The following is a 24,270-nucleotide window of genomic DNA, read 5'->3' as shown; positions in this document are numbered from 1 at the left end:
AGAGTGTCGCTTCTCGGGGGCCCCCCCGAGGAGCTGGGGCAGCGAGACGGCGCTCTCACCCTCAGCCTTCTGAGAGATGCGATCTGAGGACCGTCATCCAGTCCCGACGGAGCTCAGGGAAGAGGTCCTGAAGACCGGGGTAGGGGAGTCCACCAGAAGATCACACGAGACACCGACCACCAGCCCCGATGGGGTGGTTCCGTTGGCAGACTTTGCATAGTGTCGTAACCGAGTTCAATATGTACAATAATAAAAACCTTCTCTCTCTCTCTCTCTCTCTCTCTCTCTCTCTCTCTCTCTCTCTCTCTCTAGATAAACAATTTTGTTGATTTTTTCAACAAAATTGTAGCAGTTTTTTCACTGAAATGCTTCACACAGAATGAATATAGGGAAATATTTGGAAGATATGTGTAGTTACATTTCTCTATCCAATTTTACTAATAAACTCAGAGATTATAATAGTTCTAAGTGTAAAAGTAGGCCATAACGGTGCTTAGTGAGTGAAAGGAACAATGTTCACATTGAGTGAAGTATTCAGTGTGGCGTGCCAGCTACTGTCTATGAGCAGCCTATAGGGAGCTGTGAGTGTTCATCCACTCTGGAGGTCTGTCAGGCTTCAGGGCCAGGCAGTAAACTTGATAGTAAAGTTGATTGGCCTTCGGCCCCTGATTAGTGAGCCTGAAACCAGTCTGTATCTCACACTGCAGCGTGCAGCCCGCAGTGTGTAACACAGCTGACAAGAACCTGAGGAACTGTTTTAACAAATGAGCAGTAAAAATAATAATCACCATCTCGTCAGCGCAATGTGAAGCAAAATGCCAAAATAAGTTGTTGAGAAAATGATTAAAAATACAGCAGAAAGAGTTTTATGTGGTATGAGTCGGGCTGTAAAGTTAATCCCAATTGGTTTGTGTCAACAACCACAGACCCTCGGGTCAGACATTTCATCTTCCTGCGCATCCTCCGAGTCCCCCGGAGATTTTCTGCAGTGGTGGAAGAAGTACTCAGATCATTTACTTAAGTAAAAGTAGAAATACTCCATTACAAATAAGTGTATTACTGTAATCACTTTGCTCTTTGCACACTGTAATATTTTATTTAATATTCAACTATATTTAAATGATTTAATATTTGTATTTATGTACTCATTTACATTGTTTTGGGGTATTTGTGTAATTTTGTGTATCTGGCTGCTTTGACAATATAATTTCCCTCTGGGATTAATGAGGTCAACTATTTTTCTAAAAGGCTTTTAGTATTATCAGCAAAGTTTACTTTAAATTAAAGTACTCTGGCTCCTTTCACAGTGTTATATTATTATAGAATATTACCATATACTATATCTAACAAATACATGTAAGAGCATTTGAATGTTTGTGATGTGGAGCCAAATTTTAGATTAGATTTTTATACTACTGGGTACATTAGAAATAGTATTGCGTTATATCATAAAAGCATACGTATATGTTTTTTATTTATGTATAATTAAAATAAATGTAGTGGAGTAAAAAGTACAATATCTACCTCTGAAAAGTCGTGGAGTATACAGGACCATTAAATGAAAACATCTCAAGTAAAGTATGTCAAAGTTGTACCTAAGTACAGTGCTTGAATAAATGTATGCAGTTACATTCCGCCACTAATATTGGTCATGCAGCGCTGTTGTTCCTGTGAGAGCGCATATTGTGTTGCCTTCAAAACCGATCTCAGACCACCTTGTTCATGTGGACTCAGGTTCGGTTTCTTTGCCGACACTGAGGTTCAGAAAACATGTTTATTACAAAGTGTGAGAAGGCCCAGATTGTGATTTGGGTCTATATTCTGTACATAGCAATAGTAAACATTTGGGTTTGAATTGTTGAATCTACTTTTTTGGGATCAACAGGAACATCATTTCTTCAGACTTTTCCCTTCAGAGGCAGAAGCTTTCTAGTAAATCTTGTCTTGTTCAAACTGAGTGAAGAGGATTGAAAAGGTTAAAGCTGTCTGTTGATCAAAGACAGAGTTCAGAGGTCAAGTAGAGGAGCTTTGGCTCGGGGCAAGACGGGGGAGTCTGGCGATTCAGGGGAGGTCATCCAGAGGATCATGAGAAGGTGAGAGACATTATACTGTGGACATAAATTATGAGTTCCTCCATCAGTTAGGTTACACCTTTGGTTTAAGTTGGGTTTAATGATTGGTTAGGTTTTTTTTAATTGTGGAAAACTGTATTTTCTCTAAGAACTGTTATCTCGTGCAGACGGGTTTGTCAAAGTGCTTCATACATCAATCCGTCTCTCATTCATATCATGGTTTTGACGTTTTTACTCTCACTATTCATGCACGATGCACATTATTTACTAGCCTATTACCAACTAGTGGTGCCTAATTAAAAATAAAGACATTTGCCTAAAAAAATCTACAGGACATGACATTTAAGTTTATACTTGTTGTTCTGAAGTAGCTTTGCTTAATGTAAATATTGTTTATATACACAAATATTACAGTGAATAACTTATGTCAGGTGTGCAAAGTGTGTTTTTTATTAATTGATTGATTATTAAAAATAATGACTTTTTAGTTAAACAATTTGAAAGCAATGCATTTTTTACACGATGTCGTGCATTAAGTGGGCTTTGTTTATCCTGTCGTCCTGATTCTGGTTCAGTTTATCAAAGACCATCCAAACCTCCCACAGCAACAATATGGAGATTTGTTGCACATCCTCTCCCTGAACAAAACAAGACTGAAGGCAGCAGCCAAAATGTCTGTTTGTGTGATGTCAGATCTTAGAGCTGCTTCACTGACAATAAATGGAGAGCAGGTTTCTCAGCACAGCATCAGAATATGACCGGTGCAACAAACAAGAGTCAGACAGAGAGACACAGAGTGGACCGTCTCTCTAATGTCATGTCCAGCAGAGGACAGAGAGCACTTCAAAACACATTAAATATATTAAGCCCCTGCATTCCCTTTAAAACATCTAAAAATTCAGATGTTTTCCATCGCAAATCCTCCGCCCAGGAGGGACCTGTAAAGCACATAGAATTACATCACAGAGAAAGAGAGGAGGAGGAGGAGAGAGAGACGGAGAGGGAGGAAAAATTCTTCAACTATGAGGAAACTTTACTGCTCTCCTCCCCTCTCCCTCTTTCTTTCTTTCTTTCATTCTTTCTTTCTCTTTTTTCCCTTCTCTCTCTCTCCCTCTCTGTCCATTCCCCGTCCTTCTGCTCCTGTTGGTCCATCAATGAGAGTTTCACAGAGCTGGACAGAAAGACAGAACGACTGAGAGGGAAAGTCAATGCAGCTCTGAGCAGGTAAGATGCTTCCCAAGTCAATGTTTGTCTTTGCATCTTTGATTTGTTTCATTTATAATCATAAGAGAGAGATTTTAAACTAATTCCATTCATTTTGCATCAGCATGCACAAGTAGATATTAAATAAATTATTGACTGATTAGTTGATTGACAAATTGTCAGCTTTTGATTATTTATTAATCCCTGCCAAACATTTCCTCATTCCAGCTTGTCAGTTGTGAGGTTTCACGGCTTTTCTGTGTCTCATATGAAACTGAATATCTTTTTTGTTTTTAACTCCTCGCCTTGAGCTTCATGTTGAAATTATTATAAACACTGTTTCAGTATTTTCTATTCTAAAAACCAAACAATCAGTTAATCTAGAAAAAAATGGTGATGATAACATGCGTTTAATATTCTGAATAATTCAACAAAAAATTATTTTGAAAATGTTTATTTTATCTGAATAATATCGAAAATATTCCCTAATTTCAGCACCATAGTTGATGATGAATGAAATGAATTGAAACCTAGAGTTTTGTCAAGTATTGACAGTTTTTGTCTTTTATGAAGTCATAAAAAGTGAATGGTCTTTCTGCAATTCAGTATTTTTTAAGTGTCTCTTAAAAAAGAAAATCTGGCAGGTTACATGAATATTTTTTCAGAAACAAGACATAATAAGAAAGATTGCTGCAGGAATATAAAAACCTTGTCGGTATATTAAGACTTGTTATAATAAGATTTATATTTGTAGGTTTCCAGGCATTTTAGGAAAAAATGCCCAGTTAAGATGATTTGCATAGAAAAGCAAAGTACAGATTTTACATCAAGGAGTCCGTGGCTTCAACAGCATCTACTTCATCTCCAGGCTCCTGCATGAATACGTATGTTGAAATGTCAGTGCTGCAGTGTTTAATGCAGTGGCAGCAGATGAGATGAAAATAAAATGCAAATTTATGTGAAAACCACAAACATTTTGAGAGACGGAGCTTTTTTCCTCCAAATGATTTCATAGTTTTGTATGTTGTCCACATGACCTTCGCCTGGAGACGTCTGTGATAGATTTCACAGCGTCTGGCTCCTCAGCAAGTGCATCAGTCGATACATCACTAATAGTCAATTAAAGCACTGTAACATGGCGTGGACCTGCAATAAAAACAAAAATTATTTTTGACCAAAAAATCTTATTTTTTTTCATTGTCTTTTTTTTCTCTTCCTCCTGCGATTCATTTGAAGAAGAAAGAAAATATTTTGCTTATTTCCAAGGAAGAAAAATAAACTTTGACACCAAAAATACACATAAAATAAATGCTGTTAAAGGAGCACTTAAGTGTTGAGGAGTTCTACTACATATGTGGGAAAAAGTTTGAAAATCAATCAAATCTGCTGTTGTGGAGCTAAAAGACGTGAGCACACCAGATCTCTGTAGCTTGCTGCTCATCTCTGCTGCAGGTTACAAGCTACATTAGCTGCTGCTAACACACCTAAATCTGTACAGTCAAGTGACTCAAATCAAGTTGCATTGTGGGTAATGTAGGCGCCAGGTATGGACAAAGAAGAATGTGTGGAATAAAAATAACAATATCTCTGTCCATTGTGAGTCTAACAAGAGTGCAATGCTAAATGTGCGCAATACTAATTTTATCAACTTATCAAGTGCATAGTCTTTACCAGAGAAGTCTTTATTCCATCACACCGGTCTGTTCCTGTAAATTATATGCGTATAGGACATAAAAGAAAGAGTTAGATGTTTCTAATGTAATTTATAACTTCACCCTCCTCCTGAATGCCTCCTGGTATCACTTCCTCATAGTCGTATCTCAGCGTCAACCTGATCCAAGTTTGTATATCGAGTGCCAAGTTTGTGTTTGAAGGTTTAATTTGGTTACTGAAAGCCAGAATTAAAAGGTTGAAAGGTGAAAACCAGCAGCAGTGAGAGAAAGAAAGGTGCAGAGCAAGTGTGGAGTTTTTATGGGGCGTTTAGGGAGTTTCTACTGCCCTTCTGTGCCTGAGAGGTCCAACCGTAGCAGCTGGAACAGCTGTCTCCGGCAGGTATTTACAAGCTAAGTGTTCCTACTGAAGTCAATAGAGCCGACTCACTAACTGGTCCACACAAAGATGCAAATTAAACTGCAGAAGCTGAACCCTCTTTGTGTCAGGTCAAGTCAAATTAGCAACAAAATAAATGTGGGTGTGGAAAGTTAAACAAAGTCAGGTTCTCACATGTGAGGCAATTTGAAGGAGAGAAATAATTAAGTAAAAGTAGTCACAAATACAAGTAAAAGTCACACACAAGTAAAAGTTCCAAAGTATTAGCATGAAAATGTTCTTGAAGTATCAAAATTAAAAAATCACAGATAAATGCAGAATGGCCAATTTCAGAATAATATATACATTATAAATATTGATGCATTCATGTGTTCATCACTTTCATTTTGCAGTTGGTAAAGGTGGAGTTAATTTTAAATAAATGTAGTGAAGTAAAAAGTCCAATAAAGTATACAAATATATAGCGATGCAATGTAGGAGAAGTGTAAAGTAGAAAAATACTCAAGAAAAGTACAAGTACCTCAAAATTGTACCCTGCATCACATTTTCTCCACTGGAGGGGGACCCTAGAGGGAACTGCATCACACTGGAGGGGGACCCTAGAGGGAACTGCATCACATTTTCACCACTGGAGGGGGACTCTAGAGGGCACTGCATCACATTTTCACCACTGGAGGGGGACCCTAGAGGGCACTGCATCACATTTTCACCACTGGAGGGGGACCCTAGAGGGAACTGCATCACATTTCCACCACTGGAGGGGGACCCTAGAGGGAACTGCATCACATTTCCACCACTGGAGGGGGACCCTAGAGGGAACTGCATCACATTTTCACCACTGGAGGGGGACTCTAGAGGGCACTGCATCACATTTTCACCACTGGAGGGGGACTCTAGAGGGCACTGCATCACGTTTTCTCCACTGGAGGGGGACTCTAGAGGGCACTGCATCACGTTTTCACCACTACAGGGGGACTCTAGAGGGCACTGCATAATGTTTTCTCAACTAGAGGGGGACTCTAGAGGGCACTGCATCACGTTTTCTCCACTACAGGGGGACTCTAGAGGGCACTGCATAATGTTTTCTCAACTAGAGGGGGACTCTAGAGGGCACTGCATCACATTTTCACCACTGGAGGGGGACCCTAGAGGGAACTGCATCACATTTTCACCACTGGAGGGGGACTCTAGAGGGAACTGCATCACATTTTCACCACTGGAGGGGGACCCTAGAGGGAACTGCATCACATTTTCACCACTGGAGGGGGACTCTAGAGGGCACTGCATCACATTTTCTCCACTGGAGGGGCACCCTAGAGGGTACTGCATCACATTTTCTCCACTGGAGGGGCACCCTAGAGGGAACTGCATCACATTTTCACCACTGGAGGGGCACCCTAGAGGGAACTGCATCACATTTTCACCACTGGAGGGGGACTCTAGAGGGAACTGCATCACATTTTCACCACTGGAGGGGGACCCTAGAGGGAACTGCATCACATTTTCACCACTGGAGGGGGACTCTAGAGGGCACTGCATAATGTTTTCTCCACTACAGGGGGACTCTAGAGGGCACTGCATAATGTTTTCTCAACTAGAGGGGGACTCTAGAGGGCACTGCATAATGTTTTCTCAACTAGAGGGGGACTCTAGAGGGCACTGCATCACGTTTTCTCCACTACAGGGGGACTCTAGAGGGCACTGCATCACGTTTTCTCCACTACAGGGGGACTCTAGAGGGCACTGCATAATGTTTTCTCAACCAGAGGGTGACTCTAGAGGGCACTGCATCACATTTTTCCGCACTGGAGGGGGACTCTAGAGGGCACTGCATCACGTTTTCTCCACTAGAGGGGCACTTTACTGGGATCTGCATCACGTTTTCTCCACTGGAGGGGCACTTTACTGGGATCTGCATCATGTTTTCATCACTGGAGGGGCACCCTATAGGGCATGTTTTTATCTACCATGGGGGCATATAAGATGGTGTACTTTTAATAGTTTGAGTATATATTGCTGCTAATACTGCTGTGCTTCTACTTAAGTAAAATTATGCATGCAGGACTGTTTCTTGTAGTGAAGTATTTCTGTAGTGTATATATGTTTATTGTTTTTTTTATTAATTGATTAGCTGTCCACTCCTTAGTTACTATGTGTTTTATTTTTATTTGCATTACTGATTATTAATTCTTAAAGTAAGATATTAATAAAAATGACAAAACTTCTTAGAGGACAGTAAGAAACTAAACTACAAATGTTGTGCATGTTGTGACTGTCTGGCTTCTAATTCAGAGATATTTATTAGTTTTGCCCAAACCACCAGCAGACCAGATGAGGTTGTGCTGTTGTAGATCAGCCCAGCGCTGGAAACTCTGAGCAGCTGGTTTGTACATTCAGACCTGCTGCTGCTGAAAGAGGATTTGAGCTGGATGGAGGACACAGTAGATTTCTTAAGTATTAACCAGCTTTGGTTATAAACCTCTCAGGGAAGACATGGTGGTTAGATCATTTAGGGTTAGGATATTTGTGGCTTCTCTCAGCTACTGTATGTGTGCTGGAGGGAAATGTCAGGGGGAAATTTTCTGGTGGTGATATTTATCTTTATCCTGTAATTTAATTTGCTCTTTGTGGGGTTTTTATAGATTTGTTCCCACACTCATAATCATAATCAATACAATACCATGAATACTCTATATAGTTGACTACACAATAGAGCAGGGGCCTTAAAAAATATCATTAGAGTTTAAATTTTTAAAAAATCAAACAGTAACCTAAGCGTTGTTTTTTCCCCACCAGATTTTTGACAACTTTCACTTGATGGACACTAGCTTTGCATCAAGTAGTGCCCCTACTCTGCCTCTGATTGACTAACCCTAACCCTAAACTTATACCAAATATAAAAAACAGAGGCAAGGAGTACTAGCCAATCAGAGGCAGAGTTGTCAAAGAACTTGTGGAAAAAAACAAATAATGCGTAACCTAAGCCATTTTCCTGTGCTAGTTAAATGAACTGTCACTAAAGTTACCTAATTTTCTCATATTTCTGTTTACCTTCTCAAACAGAATAAACATCTTTTAAAGATGGTTTCACTGACAAAGACGCACCACCAGGCAGTGAAGAGCACTTGAGATTCACTCGTGCCTCTCCTGCATCCTGTAAAGGAGGGCCTGATATAGCTAAACCAATAAATAATATAACATAATGATAAATTTCGTGAAATACTAAATGATCAACCATCAGCCTGCTCCATGTGCTACCATCTGTGAGGTGGCAGGATAACAAATTACTCTTTCAGACCAAGTTTCTTTTTCCATTGTGGTTTATTGGCTGAAACGCTACACTGACGGGCCCATAAACAGCTAATGGCCCCATTTATGCTAATTGTGACCAAAGTGGTGTCTACTCAGCTAACAAAAAACTTCAAGGTGGGTTTTAAATGTTTGCTTCTATCTTTGTTCCAGGGGGAAAGTCCCTGGAGTACAAAGGAGAGGCAGGAGGAAAAACAAATTGCCATCACCTCTGTAGAGTCTGATTGGAACAAAGTGACAACAGCTGACAGAGATCTGCTTTTTTCCCCCTGCAGTTCTAGTTCTAATCTGTTCATCTTCTAAAACACTCTGGAAATCTTGGGAACAATCAGCTGCAACTCAGTCACACAAACTACTTCAATCAGCTCAGATTTCCAGAGGAGTCCAGCATCTTTCCCTTCCTTTATTTCCCGTAGACAACCTGAGGAAGACTTTTTTTCCTGGTTTGACCCCAGCAATGATTCCCATCATCCCCTCCTTCCTCCTCGTCCTTCTCCTGGCCACTCCGGCCCTCCAGACCCCATCAACCTCCCAGGAGTTACAGGTCAGAGGTCAAAGGACAACTAGGGACACCAAGCAGGACTCCATCAAGGTGAGACATTGGGCGTTTGTGTGAGTGATGAACATAGAAGTGAATCACAGGTTATTTTCTGGATTGATTGACACACCCGCCAGGAAGTGAAAATTAAACTAAACCTGCTCCCCATGTTTCCTAACCTAATGTCAAAAATCTTTTGTCATCTGGAAATTGCCCTTAAACAGGCAGTTGTGGAAAAAGTCATCAGATGTTTTTAAAGTAAAAGTAATAAAGTAAAAATATTACTCAGTCCTGCATTAAATATTTTATACAGAAATATCAGCATCAAAAGATACGTAAAGTACCAAAAGTAAAAGTACACATTATGCAGAATGGTCCATTTCAGAACAATATATATTATATTGATGGATTATAATTAATGATGATGTGTTACACTTTAATGTTGCCACTGCTAGAGGTGGAGTTGATTTCCATTTCTGGATATACTGCTGGGTGGCTTAATCAATGATAATAATAATAATAATAATAATAATAATCAAATAAAAAACTACTACTACTTGTTTTATTTTGTAATAATAATAATCTTAATCTGCAAAGTAACACATTTAGGCAAACAAATGTAGTGAAGAAGTATTAGGCAACATAAAATAAAGTACAAGTATTTTGAAATTATACTTAGCTAAATGTATTTACTTGGTCTGATAGAATCCATCCCTGGAACTAGACACCTATTTATTAAGAGTTACCCTGAATGAAACATTTCTGCATCGTAACAGAAAGAAATACAACAGTTGTCCTTGTCCATTGTTACAGGTGGTGATCTCTGAAGGCTGGGCCACTCAGGGTGATTCATCAGATGTCAGCCAGGGAGGTAAAAACCTGCAGTGAAACGATATCATGGAGAACAGAACAGAAACAACTGGGACTAAACTTTGTTATTATCATCCTCATTTCAGTGTAATGTTGAAAAACTATTGGCAACAAATATAATTTTTCTTACAAACTCATCAGAACTGGCATCAGTGAAAGTATGCAGGTACCCTACTGAAGTAAAAAACCACACTATATGCAAATTTAATCAGGAATGTTTTTTATTATTGTTAAATATTCCATCATTACTATTATTATTACTCACGTTTTTACTGCTGTAGTTATTGGTGGAGCTTAATTTGAACTATTTTGTATCAGACTGCAGCTAATGATTATTTTTGTTATGGATTAATATGCTGATTATTTTCTCCATTAATTAATTGATTGTTTGGTTTGTAAAAATTCTAAGAGTGAGAAATGCTATCATCACCATCACAAATCCTTTTATTTGTCCAACACGATATTAATTTAATTCTTATGGAATAAAATAATTTAAATGAGCAGCAAATCATCCTTTGTAAAGTGCCAATGTTTTTGCATGAAAGAAATAATTCATCAAAATTGCTGCCAGTTAATTTTCTGTCAATTAACTAATCATTTCAGCTGTCGAGAAAAATATCTTAATTTGTAAATCAACAATTAAATTCAATCTGCCTATCTCTGTATTTCTCAGGTAAAGAAATCGACCTGATTCCCGGTTCTCCTCTGGTCCTGACCCATAAGATCAAACTGGTTCCAACGGGTCCAGGTTCAGGATCTTGTGGCTGCGAGGCGGACTTTGCTGCCCTACGGGAGCGTGTGGAGAGGCTGGAGAGGGAGGTGTCGACCCTCAGGGAGAAATGTGGAGGACCTGAAGGAGGCTGCTGCACCTCCAAGGAGAGCAAAGGTAAAACCAGCTGCTTGTTGTTGCTTTAAAGCCGCTGAAAACGGTCAAATCTGAAGCATTTCTGTCAGAGTGTCTCTGGTAGTGATGAATTCCAGATTATTATCAGCTGAATCTGCAGCTTGGCCTCACAGAGCTTTACAGTGACTTTCAGCTGAGACTCTCCTCACCAGAGAAATGATAATAATGCTTGTTTGTGCAGCCCGTTATAACGACCTAAACTCTGGACTTTCACTCATTTCACAACGTAAACCATGTGTTTAATGTCATATGACGCAGGTCAAAACAAGCTGTTCAGCAGCAAACAGCAGCCAGACACAGCTAGAGAGCAGCTGGTGAACATAGTGGAGCATTAAGCTGCTAAAGAGCCAGATATTTCCCTCAGGAGCTGGTGGAGACCAAAAACAAAGCTGAAAGAGAGAGAATATTAAACACAAACACAACTCCACATGAATGATCGTGTCGCTTTGTAACAGCTGGATTTGGTTCACCAGATCATCTTAAGAGATGATGCTATGTCAAAATTGTGTTCAACGCTTTTTTGCTGTCCAAAACACAAGTTAATTCAGATTTAATGTTGAGGAAAAAAAGTTACATTATCTTTATACTCATGAGTTTAACCCTCAAAAACTCAGGTAAGTAGGTGAAAAACATGAGAAACCCGTAATTACAGATATTCTCTAATTTGAAATTGTGTTTGCTTTAAGGAACTCAAACTTAAAATTTCAAAATGAAAAATGTTTTGAAACATAAAATAACATAACAACATCTATCTTGAACCCAAATATGACTCCCAACAGTTCTCCAAAATGTCATGTGAAATGATCATAACCATAGTTTAAATCATCCCAATTCCTTTTTGTTGTTACTTTGCTGCACAGTGTGTGTTTAAAGCAACATGTGTTGTATAAACACTGGACTGAATATTTCTTTGTTTCTTGAAAAATCCCCTTTCTTTCTCTTCAGTTAAAGCTGAAACTGCAAACAAAACTAAATATTAACATTATCCCAGAGGTTCGTCATGTTATCATAACTCTGTTTAAGGTGATGACCTAAGAAAAATAAAAAAGCTACATTTTCAGTTTGCGTAAAAGACAATTTATGCATTTTTCAAGGTTTCAGCCTGAAATATCTTAACTATTGTTGGATTGTTATGAAATGTTGTGCAGATGCTCGTGGTTCCCTCAGGATGAATTGTAATATTAATACTAAATGCTAGCATTCTAACGCATTAAACAAAAGTGGTGAACATCTTAGTGCAGACATTTTCACAGACACACAGAAACACTCACAGTAATTTCCTCTATTCACTCCATTGGGAGACGTGAACATGAGCACTTTCCAATTCTTTCGCCTCATAGTCACCGAAGCAAATATTTTTCACAAGCCCCATATCTTCAGAATATTCTGACACTAAAATGGCATTTTTCAGACAGACAAATCAGGAGAAAATTAACTTTATTCGAGGCCTTTCTCTGTCTCTGGCCACACACATCTGTCTGGTTTCACTGCAGTGCTGCTGACGTTGGTTTCCAACCTGATAAACAGGCATTTAAAGGGACTTTTGCGTGAAACCAGGAGTTAAAAGTTAAAACAAATATAAAACTTGTATTTCTTTGCTCAATTATAATGTAATTTTAAAATTTAACTAGGGCAAGGTGACCACGCCCACTTAGGAGACAGGAAGTGTATCCCATTTCTTATCATTGGCGCAGCTAGTTATGCATCATTTTGTTATATTGCATCTTTAACATTATACCTGCTTAGCATTAGCACGTTAGCATTGTGATTGTGAGCATGTTAGCATGGCTGTAGACTTTCTTTGTCTAATTGTTAAGTTTGTCATCCCCTTAACGTTGATTTCTGTTGACATGAACATCAGTGAAGAGGTTTTTGAATAGTGGCTAACTGAGTCACTCAGTCGCCAAAACAATCAATCATAATTGAGTATTTCACATTGTGATGAAAGCGCTGGGGAATAATTTAGAAGAAAGTAAAACAGGAGGACATTAGAAGTGAAACAAAAACTTCATGCTGCACTGGTCCTTTAACAACTATTGGCAAGTTACCTTTTAGCACCGCCCACATGAACATGACAGTGTCAGTCTGACTGAGTGTAAACTTTATGAATACGAAGCTGAGCGTGACTCAGTGACCATCAATCAGTACATGTTGACTCCGGCTCACAGTCCACATATTTTTCCTCACATCTCATCGTTCATCTCTCTCTGCTGTAAATCTTCATTACAGCTGGAAACGAATTCAGCCACAAGCTGCTCAATCACGTGCACATGTCTTTGTTTCAGCCAATCGCATGAGTTCATGTTACTTAACTGTTGTTGCTTGTCTCCACTGACTCATCCTGCATAACACACACACACACACACACACACACACACACACACACACACACACAACCTCCTGCTGCAGAGTTAGCCGACAGATGACACATTGATCAAATATTTAGATTCTTTCAACAATTACATTTTTATTGAGAGCAGAAATAAACTTGTATTGGCTTCTTTTCTTTCAAAGTGAGCAAACACATAACCAGAAGGAGGTGACCACATCAAGAAACAGGGACATCAAAACCACAAAACAACATCAAGGGAAAAGTTGAAGGGAAAAGAAGAAGAACGAACTTCTTCTTCACTGTCTTTTTTTGGTGTTACTGCAAACCAACTGTCGTTTACGGGAATAGCATGAACCTGCAGCAGGATTTTGTATCTCGCATGTCATTGTGCACGATACAAACAAAACGGGCACCCACCCTTGAAAACACGGCTCCATAGTTCTTGTACCTTTAGGTCCAAAAGTAAATTTTAACTGATTGTACTGTTGTGGCTCTACTTCAGTGGTGGATGAAGTATTCGGATCATTTACTTAAGTTAAAGTACTAATACCAAACTGTAAAAATACTCTCTTACAAGTAAAAGTCCTGCATTGAAAATGTCACTGAAGTAAAAGTAGTCAAAGCAGTACAGTTGTACTTGTATATATTCTATCATCAGATTACTATTCCTCATGCATTAATGTAAAGCAGCATTTCACTGCTGTAGTTGTTGAGCTGGACTAGCAACTAATGTTCTCCATTATTCAGCTGATTGTTTAGCTTTTAAAAATTCAGAAAATAGTGAGAAATGCCGTCACAACTACCCAGAGCCCAAAGTAACACTTTCACAGTGCTTGTTGTGAATTCATACTTATTCAAATGAGCAGTAAATCCTCAAATTGTAATGCTGAAACTGTGAAATGTTCTTACATTTAAAAAAAAGAATTAATTCTTTGTAAAATTTTCCATCAAATATGTAAAGTATCTGGTATCTATAGCTGCTAAATAAACGTAGTAGATTAAAAAGTACACAATATCGCTTGTACATATTAAAGTAAAAGTATTAAGTAGCATCTGAAGTTCAATTGTTTTTTAGTAAAGTAAATGCACTCACCTACCGTTCAGCATTAACTTTAATTCTGCAGCTGTTTCAGTTTTATATTAGATTCAATTAGATTTAACTTTGATGTCAGATTTCTCTGAAATATGTCGTGCATCTTAAGGCACAAACTGTTTCACATCATGACAAAACAAAAACACTCATTCCAGATCTCCATTATGATCAGATATAACAAACATCACTTGCTAGTACATCAAATAATCATAGTAGGGTAGAGAGAGGCATGCAGTTGCACAAAGTGGAAATAGTCAACAGAAGTACAATTACTTGTAAATTATACTTCAGCTCAGTACTTTAGTATATGTACTTGTGTGACTGAGCTGTCATTTTATTTTTATTGTTTGACAGATTTATGTTAGAGTCAGTCTGTCACTCACCTCCTCCATCAGAGTGGAGACTGACCTCAGGACTGATCGCATTATAAACTGGCAGCGCTAAAAGCATGAGCTAAGTCTGCAGTGTGTGAGTGTGTGTCCGTCCTCAGCTCTCTGCCCAGTGTGATCTCAGTCTCCATCTCCTCCCTCATCCTCAAGGGTGGGTTAGACTCTAATTAGAGAGGATTAGATCTCCACTTCCCACCATCCCAACCCCCTCAATTATTAAAGCAGGACGATAAAGAGTTCCATTATTATACTGCAGCAAACCAAAGCCGCTCACTGCCCTGGTGGTGGTGAGGGCTGAGTGTGGTGATGGTGGATCACTCCATTTGTACTCTTTAGTCTAGAGTAAGACCACTCAACTACTGGCACAAAATTTGCTATGTATTTTTATGGTCCTCAGATGTTGAAGGCTTGTGATTTTGGTAAAGACTTTTAGTTGTCCTGAGTGCCACTCTCAGCTCCACTACTAGTAAGTTTGTATGAAAAACAATGCAAATTTAACTCATGACGCCCCATCAAAGGTTGTACATTATAGTTCTAAGGATGTTAACCTTCTCATCTTTATAATCATCTTGAAACCCCTCCGATTCACCTTGTGACACCTTGACCGCGGAGCTGGAAAATACTGCTCTGAGGATGCTGGGATTCATAAATTTTGTGGATGTGGATTGCCCATCAGGGCAATGATCTTCTCTTTGTTTGTTTCTGCCCTACATCGGGTGACCATATAAGAACAGGTGGAATTCAGTGTCAGTGTCATTCAGTGTTTATATCAGTACCAATAGGGCAAAAGAAACATCTCACAACACACTGTGTATGTGGTTAAAAAAAATTGTTATACCCATTTGCAGGCTAGCATTTGTCCAATTAGAGTTAGAGCAAAAGAATGGCTAGCATGGAGAATCAGAAGGTTTAAGTTTATCAATTTGCTATCTGTGTACGAGGTGTCTCATTGTCATCTCCCTTAAAAACTGTCTCCATCTGTCTCTTCCACTCTTCCCCTCCCTCTACTTCAGGTGCAGGTTGCTCCATCAAACCCGAAGTCGACGAGTGTCCCAACGAGTGCAGTGATCAGGGTCGCTGCGTGGACGGCAAGTGCGTCTGCTTCCCTGGTTTTAGTGGATCGGACTGCAGCGAGTCTAACTGTCCCGGAAACTGCAACAACAACGGAAGGTGCGTGAATGGACAGTGCATCTGCGATCCTGGTTTCACCGGTCCCGACTGCTTGCAGAGAAGCTGCCCCGACAACTGCAACAACCGAGGCAGGTGTGTGAACGGCAGGTGTGTGTGCGACGCTGGCTTCACGGGTCCCAGTTGCTCGGATGAATCCTGTCCTGGAAATTGCAACAACAGGGGGCGCTGCGTCAACGGACAGTGTGTGTGCAAGCCTGGATTCACCGGCCCAGACTGCTCCAAGAAGGCGTGTCCTAACAACTGCAGTGACCGTGGAAGGTGTGTAAACGGTAAATGTGTGTGTGACAGCGGCTTCACTGGCGCGGACTGCTCAGAGAAATCATGTCCAGGAAACTGCAACAACAGGGGGCGCTGCATTGACGGACAGTGTGTCTGTAATCCAGAATTCACCGGGCCAGACTGCTCAGAAAGGGCCTGCCCTGATAACTGCAACGACAGGGGTCGCTGCATCAATGGACAGTGTGTCTGTAATCCAGAATTCACCGGTCCAGACTGCTCAGAAAGAGCCTGCCCTGATAACTGCAACAACAGGGGTCGCTGCATCAATGGACAGTGTGTCTGTAATCCAGAATTCACCGGTCCAGACTGCTCAGAAAGAGCCTGCCCTGATAACTGCAACAACAGGGGTCGCTGCATCAATGGACAGTGTGTCTGTAATCCAGAATTCACCGGTCCAGACTGCTCAGAAAGAGCCTGCCCTGATAACTGCAACAACAGGGGTCGCTGCATCAATGGACAGTGTGTCTGTAATCCAGAATTCACCGGTCCAGACTGCTCAGAAAGAGCCTGCCCTGATAACTGCAACAACAGGGGTCGCTGCATCAATGGACAGTGTGTCTGTAATCCAGAATTCACCGGTCCAGACTGCTCAGAAAGAGCCTGCCCTGATAACTGCAACAACAGGGGTCGCTGCATCAATGGACAGTGTGTCTGTAATCCAGAATTCACCGGTCCAGACTGCTCAGAAAGAGCCTGCCCTGATAACTGCAACAACAGGGGTCGCTGCATCAATGGACAGTGTGTCTGTAATCCAGAATTCACCGGTCCAGACTGCTCAGAAAGAGCCTGCCCTGATAACTGCAACAACAGGGGTCGCTGCATCAATGGACAGTGTGTCTGTAATCCAGAATTCACCGGTCCAGACTGCTCAGAAAGAGCCTGCCCTGATAACTGCAACAACAGGGGTCGCTGCATCAATGGACAGTGTGTCTGTAATCCAGAATTCACTGGGCCAGACTGCTCAGAAAGGGCCTGCCCTGATAACTGCAACAACCGTGGGAGGTGTGTAAACGGTAAATGTGTGTGTGACAGCGGCTTCACCGGCGCAGACTGCTCTGAGATTGCCTGTCCTGGAAACTGCAACAACAGGGGGCGCTGCATAAATGGAGAGTGCGTTTGTGATGATGGTTTCAGCGGCCTTGATTGCTTGGAAAAAACATGCCCTAATGACTGCAACGACCGCGGAAGGTGTGTTGATGGTAAATGTGTGTGTGACAGCGGCTTCACGGGTGACGACTGCTCTGAGAACTCCTGCCCAGGAAACTGCAACAACAGGGGGCGCTGCGTTAATGGACAGTGCGTTTGCAATGATGGATTCACCGGTGCAGACTGCTCTGAAAAAGCTTGTCCCCAAAACTGTAGCAACCGTGGGAAGTGCGTGAATGGGAAGTGTGTTTGTAACGTGGGCTTCGCCGGGCCGGACTGCGCCGCCAAAGGCTGTCCCAATAACTGCAACAACAAAGGACGGTGCGTCAAAGGGAGGTGTGTCTGCCGGCGTGGGTTTACCGGAGCAGACTGCAGCCAGTGTGAGGAGGGGATGACCGGACCCAACTGTGATACCGGTGAGTCAAACCCAACAAATACAGAATTCTTAATTAAAACTGGTCTTCAAGGGAGACATGTGTCATGTAAAGGCAGGAACTTCTAAACCAATATTTCTGAAGAGTTTTAAAAAAAAAAATAAAGTAATTAGATGCTCAATCAAGGTCAAAAGCTAGCTACATTTAAAGTATTCATCTGAAACATCTGAAAAGTAATGCATTGGGTAATATTCTACTGTACCAAAATGCAGCCCTACAGTACTATTCATAAAAAGCGAGGAGTGTTACAAATTGTAAGTAATATGTACAACAATACAAGGGGCAGTTCATTGAGTGAAAGTTTGAAACACAACGCTGTTGCTAATTATGCATTCTCATGTATTAGTGAGACTTGAGGTGTTCCACAAGGCTCCATTCTGGGTCCCATTTTGTTTTTCTTATATATGCTTAGAGGTGGGTAGTTAATAAGGTATATCTAAGTAAGACAAAAACAAACAAACAAATACTTCAGGTAACATTTTATTATACCAGTGAATTGCAGTACCATAATAGCGTGTTAGTATTGTTTGTTACATAGCCTATGAAACATGTGCAACAATACTAAGGGTGTACTTTGTGGTTTTGGGCAGTCGCATTAGTTGCGGTTTTGCAATGCTGTTATGGCAGTGATTTGTTCTGTATTACAAGGTTCTATTCTTGGTCCTTCTGTTAGCATTGAACATGCTTCAGCTTGGGCAGAGTACTATTTTATTTTTGGTGGAACGTACCACTTCTATTAAGATATCTGCTAACACTAACAATGCTAACAAAACTAAAGAAATTTTAATATCATTGTTATTTGTCCCCTCATTACCCTAGTTCTAGTTGAAACAAAGACTCTGTTCATCATATGTTAAATGTACCCTCTACACCTTTTGACAAGCATTTGGCATGTTTATTCAGCCCTTTTTTTTAAAAGTTGAGGAACATGAATCCAATGTATCCCATCTAGATCCCATCTTGTTCCTCTCTTTTCACTTGTCTTAGCAAGACAACAATGAATTACTTAAATGTGTCACAGAAACCTGATGCAAGGCATTTAAGCTTTTGACCAGGTCTTCTTAAGCCCTGGATATACTTGCTTTTAACTACGCGTCCACGTACGCAAGATGGCTGCCACGTAGGGCTGGACAATAAAACAATAATAATAATTATCGCAAAATAATCTTTTTCAATTATATAACAAATGTTCAATAAATATTCAATAAATGTTGGATTTTGTTCACTTGAATCGTACATGAATTAGGACTTAATTTTTTATTAAGATGTTTATTTCGTTGAGGAAAAAAGACCAAAAAAAGCTTTTACTTGTGCATATTTGTTGACAAAGTTTTATCATAAAACATTTGAATGCCTCAGAAATGTTAAGTGATCCACTGTTTGGCATCAGCAAAAGTTTAAAACCAGAATTAACCATCAGGTTTCTTCAACTTTTACTCAAAATGCAAAAACCAGCCTTTAAAATCGAAAGAAATAACAAATTGATAATTATCGATATTGGAAGATATGAAACCTTTTATCATGATAACATTTTTGGCCATATCGTCCAGCCCTACTGCCACGTGTATCCTGCGTTCCTCTGGAGCTTAGGTTGTGCGCGTCTCCAGGAATTAATGCTACGTGTCCGCGAGATGCAATTCAACACATGAACGAGGGGGCAGTACATCGATCAGACCGGCAGGTCAGCTGCACTCAACTGTTCCACACACCAGCCCAGGTGGTGGCGGTATGAAGTTGGTTTGCCACCATTAAATCTAAAAGAAGAAGGTCAGCAGCAGACTTAAAAAAAAGGAGGTTTTGGCGGGATGTTAACAATAAAACTCCAGGAGATAGTCTGCAATTATCGAGATCGTTATGATGTCTAATTAAATCACAACCTGCTCGAGTGTTGCTATGTTTGGTTTGTTTACGATGTGCGGAGGTTGTCAAGGAAGATAATCCGGGGTCAGCGAGTATCTGAACAATGCCGTTTACGTCGTCGACGCCTGTCTACGTCTACGCATTGTTAAAAAGCAAGTATATCCAGGGTTTTAAAGGTCTCATGTGCCACCTGTCTAGATTTCTTTAAACTGGCTCCACATCAAATTCAAGATTCATGTTATCTCTTCAGGAGCTCTGCATGGTCACACCTGTATCAGCAAGCTCCTATGTCACGCGTCACTAATAATTGCAGGCTTAAAACTAAAGATTTGAAACTTAATTCTTGAGTCAGAGAGACCATGAACACTTTTTAAATGTTTCTGAAGACGCACTTGTTCAGCTTTGCCTTTGTTTAGTTTTTCACATTCTTATATTATGTTTGTATTTTATCTATCTGTTGCTTTTATTAAACCACTTAGTGACGCCCCTGCTAGAGAAGTGCTACTTACAGACTGTTCATCTTATGTTTTGTTACAGGACTGCAGCAATAAAGCTGTAAAAAGCCTGTGAAATCACACATTTCCTCTGCCATGTCTAATTATCCCTCTCCACCGTGTCTTTGGCTTTGTTTTTTCCCGTGGGGGTTAGTCGTTCAGAACATCACTTTACACGTTCGGTATGTAAGTTGAGCATGCAAATCCCAGATGCTGTGTTGTAGTGTAATATCTTTTCACATAATAACTTAATGGGTCACATGAGAGAAGACAGTTTCTGGGAGGATGTTCGTGATAAATGTTTTACAGCTTTTGGAAATGTTTATTGTCATGTTTCATTCAACACCTGCATTTCCATCTTACTGTAATTATCTGATCATTTCTTCCTGGGCAAACACTTTTATTAACTTTTTATTTGCAGAGTGAGTCGTGTTGCTTGCCTTTTCAACCTGTTGTGTTTTTGTTGTTGTTGTTGTTGTCAGCGTTGTTGCCAGGCTACGTTAGCATGTTAGCTCGTCTGTCTGGAGCTGGTTTAAGCTGCTGTGATTCGGGTGACGGAACTGTTTCATTAACAGGGAAGCAGGATCCCGGTGCCCATAAAACTCCCTCAGACTGCTGCGTAATGGCTTTCTGTACAGCCTGAGGCTGACACAGGACAGACACGCGTGTGAGTGTTAAGTGTTTTCCCAAATGTAACTGACCACTGATAGGAGGGAACAGAGGGAAGTCCCGCAATCTGAAGCCTCGTATGGGAGGGAGCGAGTCAGATAACTGGGCAGCAGCAACTGTTGAGTAGACACACCTGTTTTTATGCACATTTGGAATTTGTGCAGAAGTACCTAAATGGAGAAATGCCGTGCCTGGCAGAGGTGAAATGGTTGATTGATGGAAACAGATTTTTCTTCTTCTTCTTTTTTTTCCTGAATATGCTGTCGATGCAGGAGCCAGCCCACAGTTACAGTCCACTCCAGTCGAGGCCATAGTGAGTGTTTTAGAAACTGGGACATTATAAGTCCAAGGTCCCCCAATGAATCCCTCTGCACACTTTTTCCATTTCTTTACACTGCTAGGACTAAAAGTCAAAAGTTTAGAGGGGAAATATTCAATCTAATCTGTTAATTTATTTTATTGGCTTAGAAAAGTAGGGAAATTTAAGTAGATTGAAGCAAAAACATTTGGCATCACCTCACCATGTGTAATAATATTTAGCCAGGCTGGCAGCAAACCAGTTTTAGACTGATTGCCATGAAATTTTGTACAGACATTCATGGTCCCCAGAGGATAAATCTTACTGAATTTTCCTCTTATGGCATAATGAGGTTCACCTTTGTGAAATATCTCCATTAACTCTTGGATGGATTGCCATAAACTTTGGTTCAGACATTCATGTTCCCTTCAGGATAAATTGTAAGAACTAGTGATCCTCTGGCTATTCATCTAGCGCCATCATCAGGTCAACATTTCCGTCTTTCCAAACTTTGGTTCATGAGCAAATACCTGTAAAACTAATGACAATCCTCGATCAGCCTCAGCTGTACTTTGTGTTTAATACTAATAAGCAAATGTTGAAGAGATGTTAATATGCCTGCTATACATCATAATCATAGTTTGTTAACATTTCAGCATCCTGACAAAGCCACTTAGAAAACTCACATGTTATAACTGTAGAACACCCCCAACGGGTTGCTAAAGCTCCTAACCTCATAGGATATTACCTCAGTGTCTCCAGTCTCACAGAAACACCAAAAAGTACTTTTTCAGGTGGGAGGCAGATCTTACTATAAAAACAATCTATAGTCAAAAAACATAATTTCCATTTTCTCAAACCTCCTTTTTTTTTATTTTATTTTTTTAAGTATGATTCTAAATGCATCCAAATCTTTCTCAGAGCTCATGTGAAGTGCATGGTGGACTTTAGTAGTTGGTTTCGGGAAACATTACGTCAGGCCCTCAGTGACTCGCTGAGCAGTGAATTTTTCGGCACTAATTTTATGTGAAACTCCTGCAATAAAACAAATCTGTGAATTATTATCGAGCACGCCTTCACTGTGTGCAGTTATACATCAGCTGCGTGGCTCAGCCAGGCTGAGAGCTTTGCGTTGGCAGAGTCGCGGAGTACCACATGTTTCTGCATGTGGTTCATGAACTGCAGTTTATGTACAAGAGTGATGTATTTGAAATCGGATAGGAAGTGACGGAAGATTTGAATGATTCTTATGGTGGAACTGCTTGATTTATATAAAACTGTTCGATAAACTTCTTTCTTCAGTGGAATAGAATACAACTTTATTGCCCACAAAAATTGACTTTTGCCCATCTGGCAGTGTATTTTGGGTTATATGAACCCCCCCAGAACAAGGAGGAGTTATTTCCCTCATGTCTCGTTTTCTTTATCACATGACTGATGCAGTGGAACAAATTAACCAGCAGGCATCCTTTTGTTCTGAATTTAGCAGAAATTGAGACGTCTCCCTTTATGAAAACAGTGTGATGTATGTTTCAGCGTTTGGCATGAACGTTGATCCATTTGCTCACCGGCACCACAACAATGAAACTGCTGCTTGACAGTGAGACAGTTCAGACCACGGAGATGTTTATGTCATTAAGAGTTATGATTTGGGAGGCACAGCAGCGGGTTCAAATGACGGAAAAGGTAGATGTTTTTAAGATCCAGGTAAAAAGCCAAGCAAGAAATTTAAAGAGCCAGATATTTTTCTCAGTAGTTGGCAGAGCCCAAAGCAGAGCTAACAGGAGGCTGAATATACGTTCAAACACGACTCCAATGGGACGATTGTGTTGCTGTGTGCCTGCTGGATGTGCGAGTAGGTCGAGGATTGAAACAGAGTTTTGTATTTTTATCATATTTTGGAAAAATGATTAACATTTGGACCAAACTGTTGAGCGGAGTATCACTTTGATAGGAACAGGAATGAAATGGTTCCTATAAACAACAAGTGAAGATATGTTACTCTGATTGTTGTCCATCGTAGGATCATTTTGTGAACAAGTCTCTCTCTCTCTCTCCAGTCATGTCAGGAGTTTCTCAGCTGAGTACTCGGGCCATCACAGAGACGTCTGTCACTCTGGTCTGGACTCCACCTCCCGTCCAGTATGAGAAATACCACATCACCTTCACCAGCCAGGTACAAAAATATTGATCCTGAAACACTGTCGCTGTGATTTTCCGCCGCTGTTTTCAGTTAGATTCAAGTCTTTTGCCTCTCGCCTCTTTACATTAATGTGATGGAAACATTCAGCCTCAAGTCTTTCGGTCAAACATTTTCAGTTCAAGTGGATGTCATTGCACGAAAATCACCTGTAGATTTTGCAGTTCAAACACACCTTTAAACCAGGAGGGGATCAGCTCTTTGGAGATTGGGGATGACATGCGGCAAAGATCCCCAGCTGGGCTCAAACCTGAGACCCAGATTGAGTTTTGAATGCCTTTTCTATCATTACAAGTTTTTATGTGTTTTTAAGGGCTCACCAACACTTGTGCTGACACTATTATACAATATTACAGATACACAAGACTGTATTTGTTCTAATATTCAATGAAAGATCACTTAAAACATAACATGAGAGAAAAAACAACAAAATGAATGTGAAATAAAAGGTGAATTTGGAAAAGATGTGACTGCACATTAATATACAGACCAGAGATTTGCTTCATAATCTTGACTGATCTAAAAAAAAAAAAATTTAAATACTGCTCCTGTTCACAACCTGTACAACAACAGAGAGGCAAAACGTTTATAAAAACACACACATATTTCTAGAGATAATTCAGACCGCAGATGTATTTGTTGACAGAGTGTTTGCTGTCCCAGAATTTAGCTACTCAGGGGGTTCAAAATCTTCATCTGCCAGGTCATGTTGAGAGGACAGAGAAGAAATCTGTGCATGAAATTTACACAAGATCCTCAGGGAGCTTTAAAAAATGACGATGAGGTCTGCAGCCAGAACTGTTGTGCATCACCTTAAACAACCTCATACTCTCTGCGAAGATGAAAAACAAAACAATCTGACCTTTGACCTTCAGATAATTAGACCAAAGCTCTTTCTCTAAAGCCTTTTTGGCTTCTTAAATTAAAACTCTGTACAGTA

The 24,270-nt window shown here is 40.2% G+C and overlaps 1 protein-coding gene across 1 annotated transcript; it reads left to right on the top strand.

Annotated features, from left to right (window-relative positions):
- The first annotated feature begins 3,226 nt into the window (after nucleotides 1–3,226).
- Nucleotides 3,227–23,603, top strand: LOC123976696 (tenascin-X-like). Its single transcript, XM_046059044.1, has 7 exons — nucleotides 3,227–3,296; nucleotides 8,787–9,225; nucleotides 9,985–10,042; nucleotides 10,715–10,927; nucleotides 15,773–17,791; nucleotides 23,191–23,306; nucleotides 23,517–23,603. The coding sequence occupies exons 2-7, from the start codon at nucleotides 9,091–9,093 to the stop codon at nucleotides 23,601–23,603; spliced, it is 2,628 nt and encodes an 875-aa protein (XP_045915000.1). The 5' UTR covers nucleotides 3,227–3,296; nucleotides 8,787–9,090.
- The last annotated feature ends 667 nt before the right edge of the window (nucleotides 23,604–24,270 follow it).

Source organism: Micropterus dolomieu, linkage group LG09 (genome assembly GCF_021292245.1).
Source record: "Micropterus dolomieu isolate WLL.071019.BEF.003 ecotype Adirondacks linkage group LG09, ASM2129224v1, whole genome shotgun sequence".
NCBI classification, from domain to species: Eukaryota; Metazoa; Chordata; class Actinopteri; order Centrarchiformes; family Centrarchidae; genus Micropterus; species Micropterus dolomieu.
The sequence above is the reverse complement of the archived record's forward strand: the minus strand, read 5'-3'. Positions and strand labels throughout refer to the sequence as shown.

Excerpts from the sequence above, each read along its gene's own strand:
- LOC123976696 (XM_046059044.1), top strand. The coding sequence starts at position 9,091 with ATGATTCCCATCATCCCCTCCTTCCTCCTCGTCCTTCTCCTGGCCACT. Across the intron at positions 10,928-15,772 it reads CACCTCCAAGGAGAGCAAAG|GTGCAGGTTGCTCCATCAAA; the intron begins GTAAAACCAGCT and ends CCTCTACTTCAG. Across the intron at positions 17,792-23,190 it reads CGGACCCAACTGTGATACCG|TCATGTCAGGAGTTTCTCAG; the intron begins GTGAGTCAAACC and ends CTCTCTCTCCAG.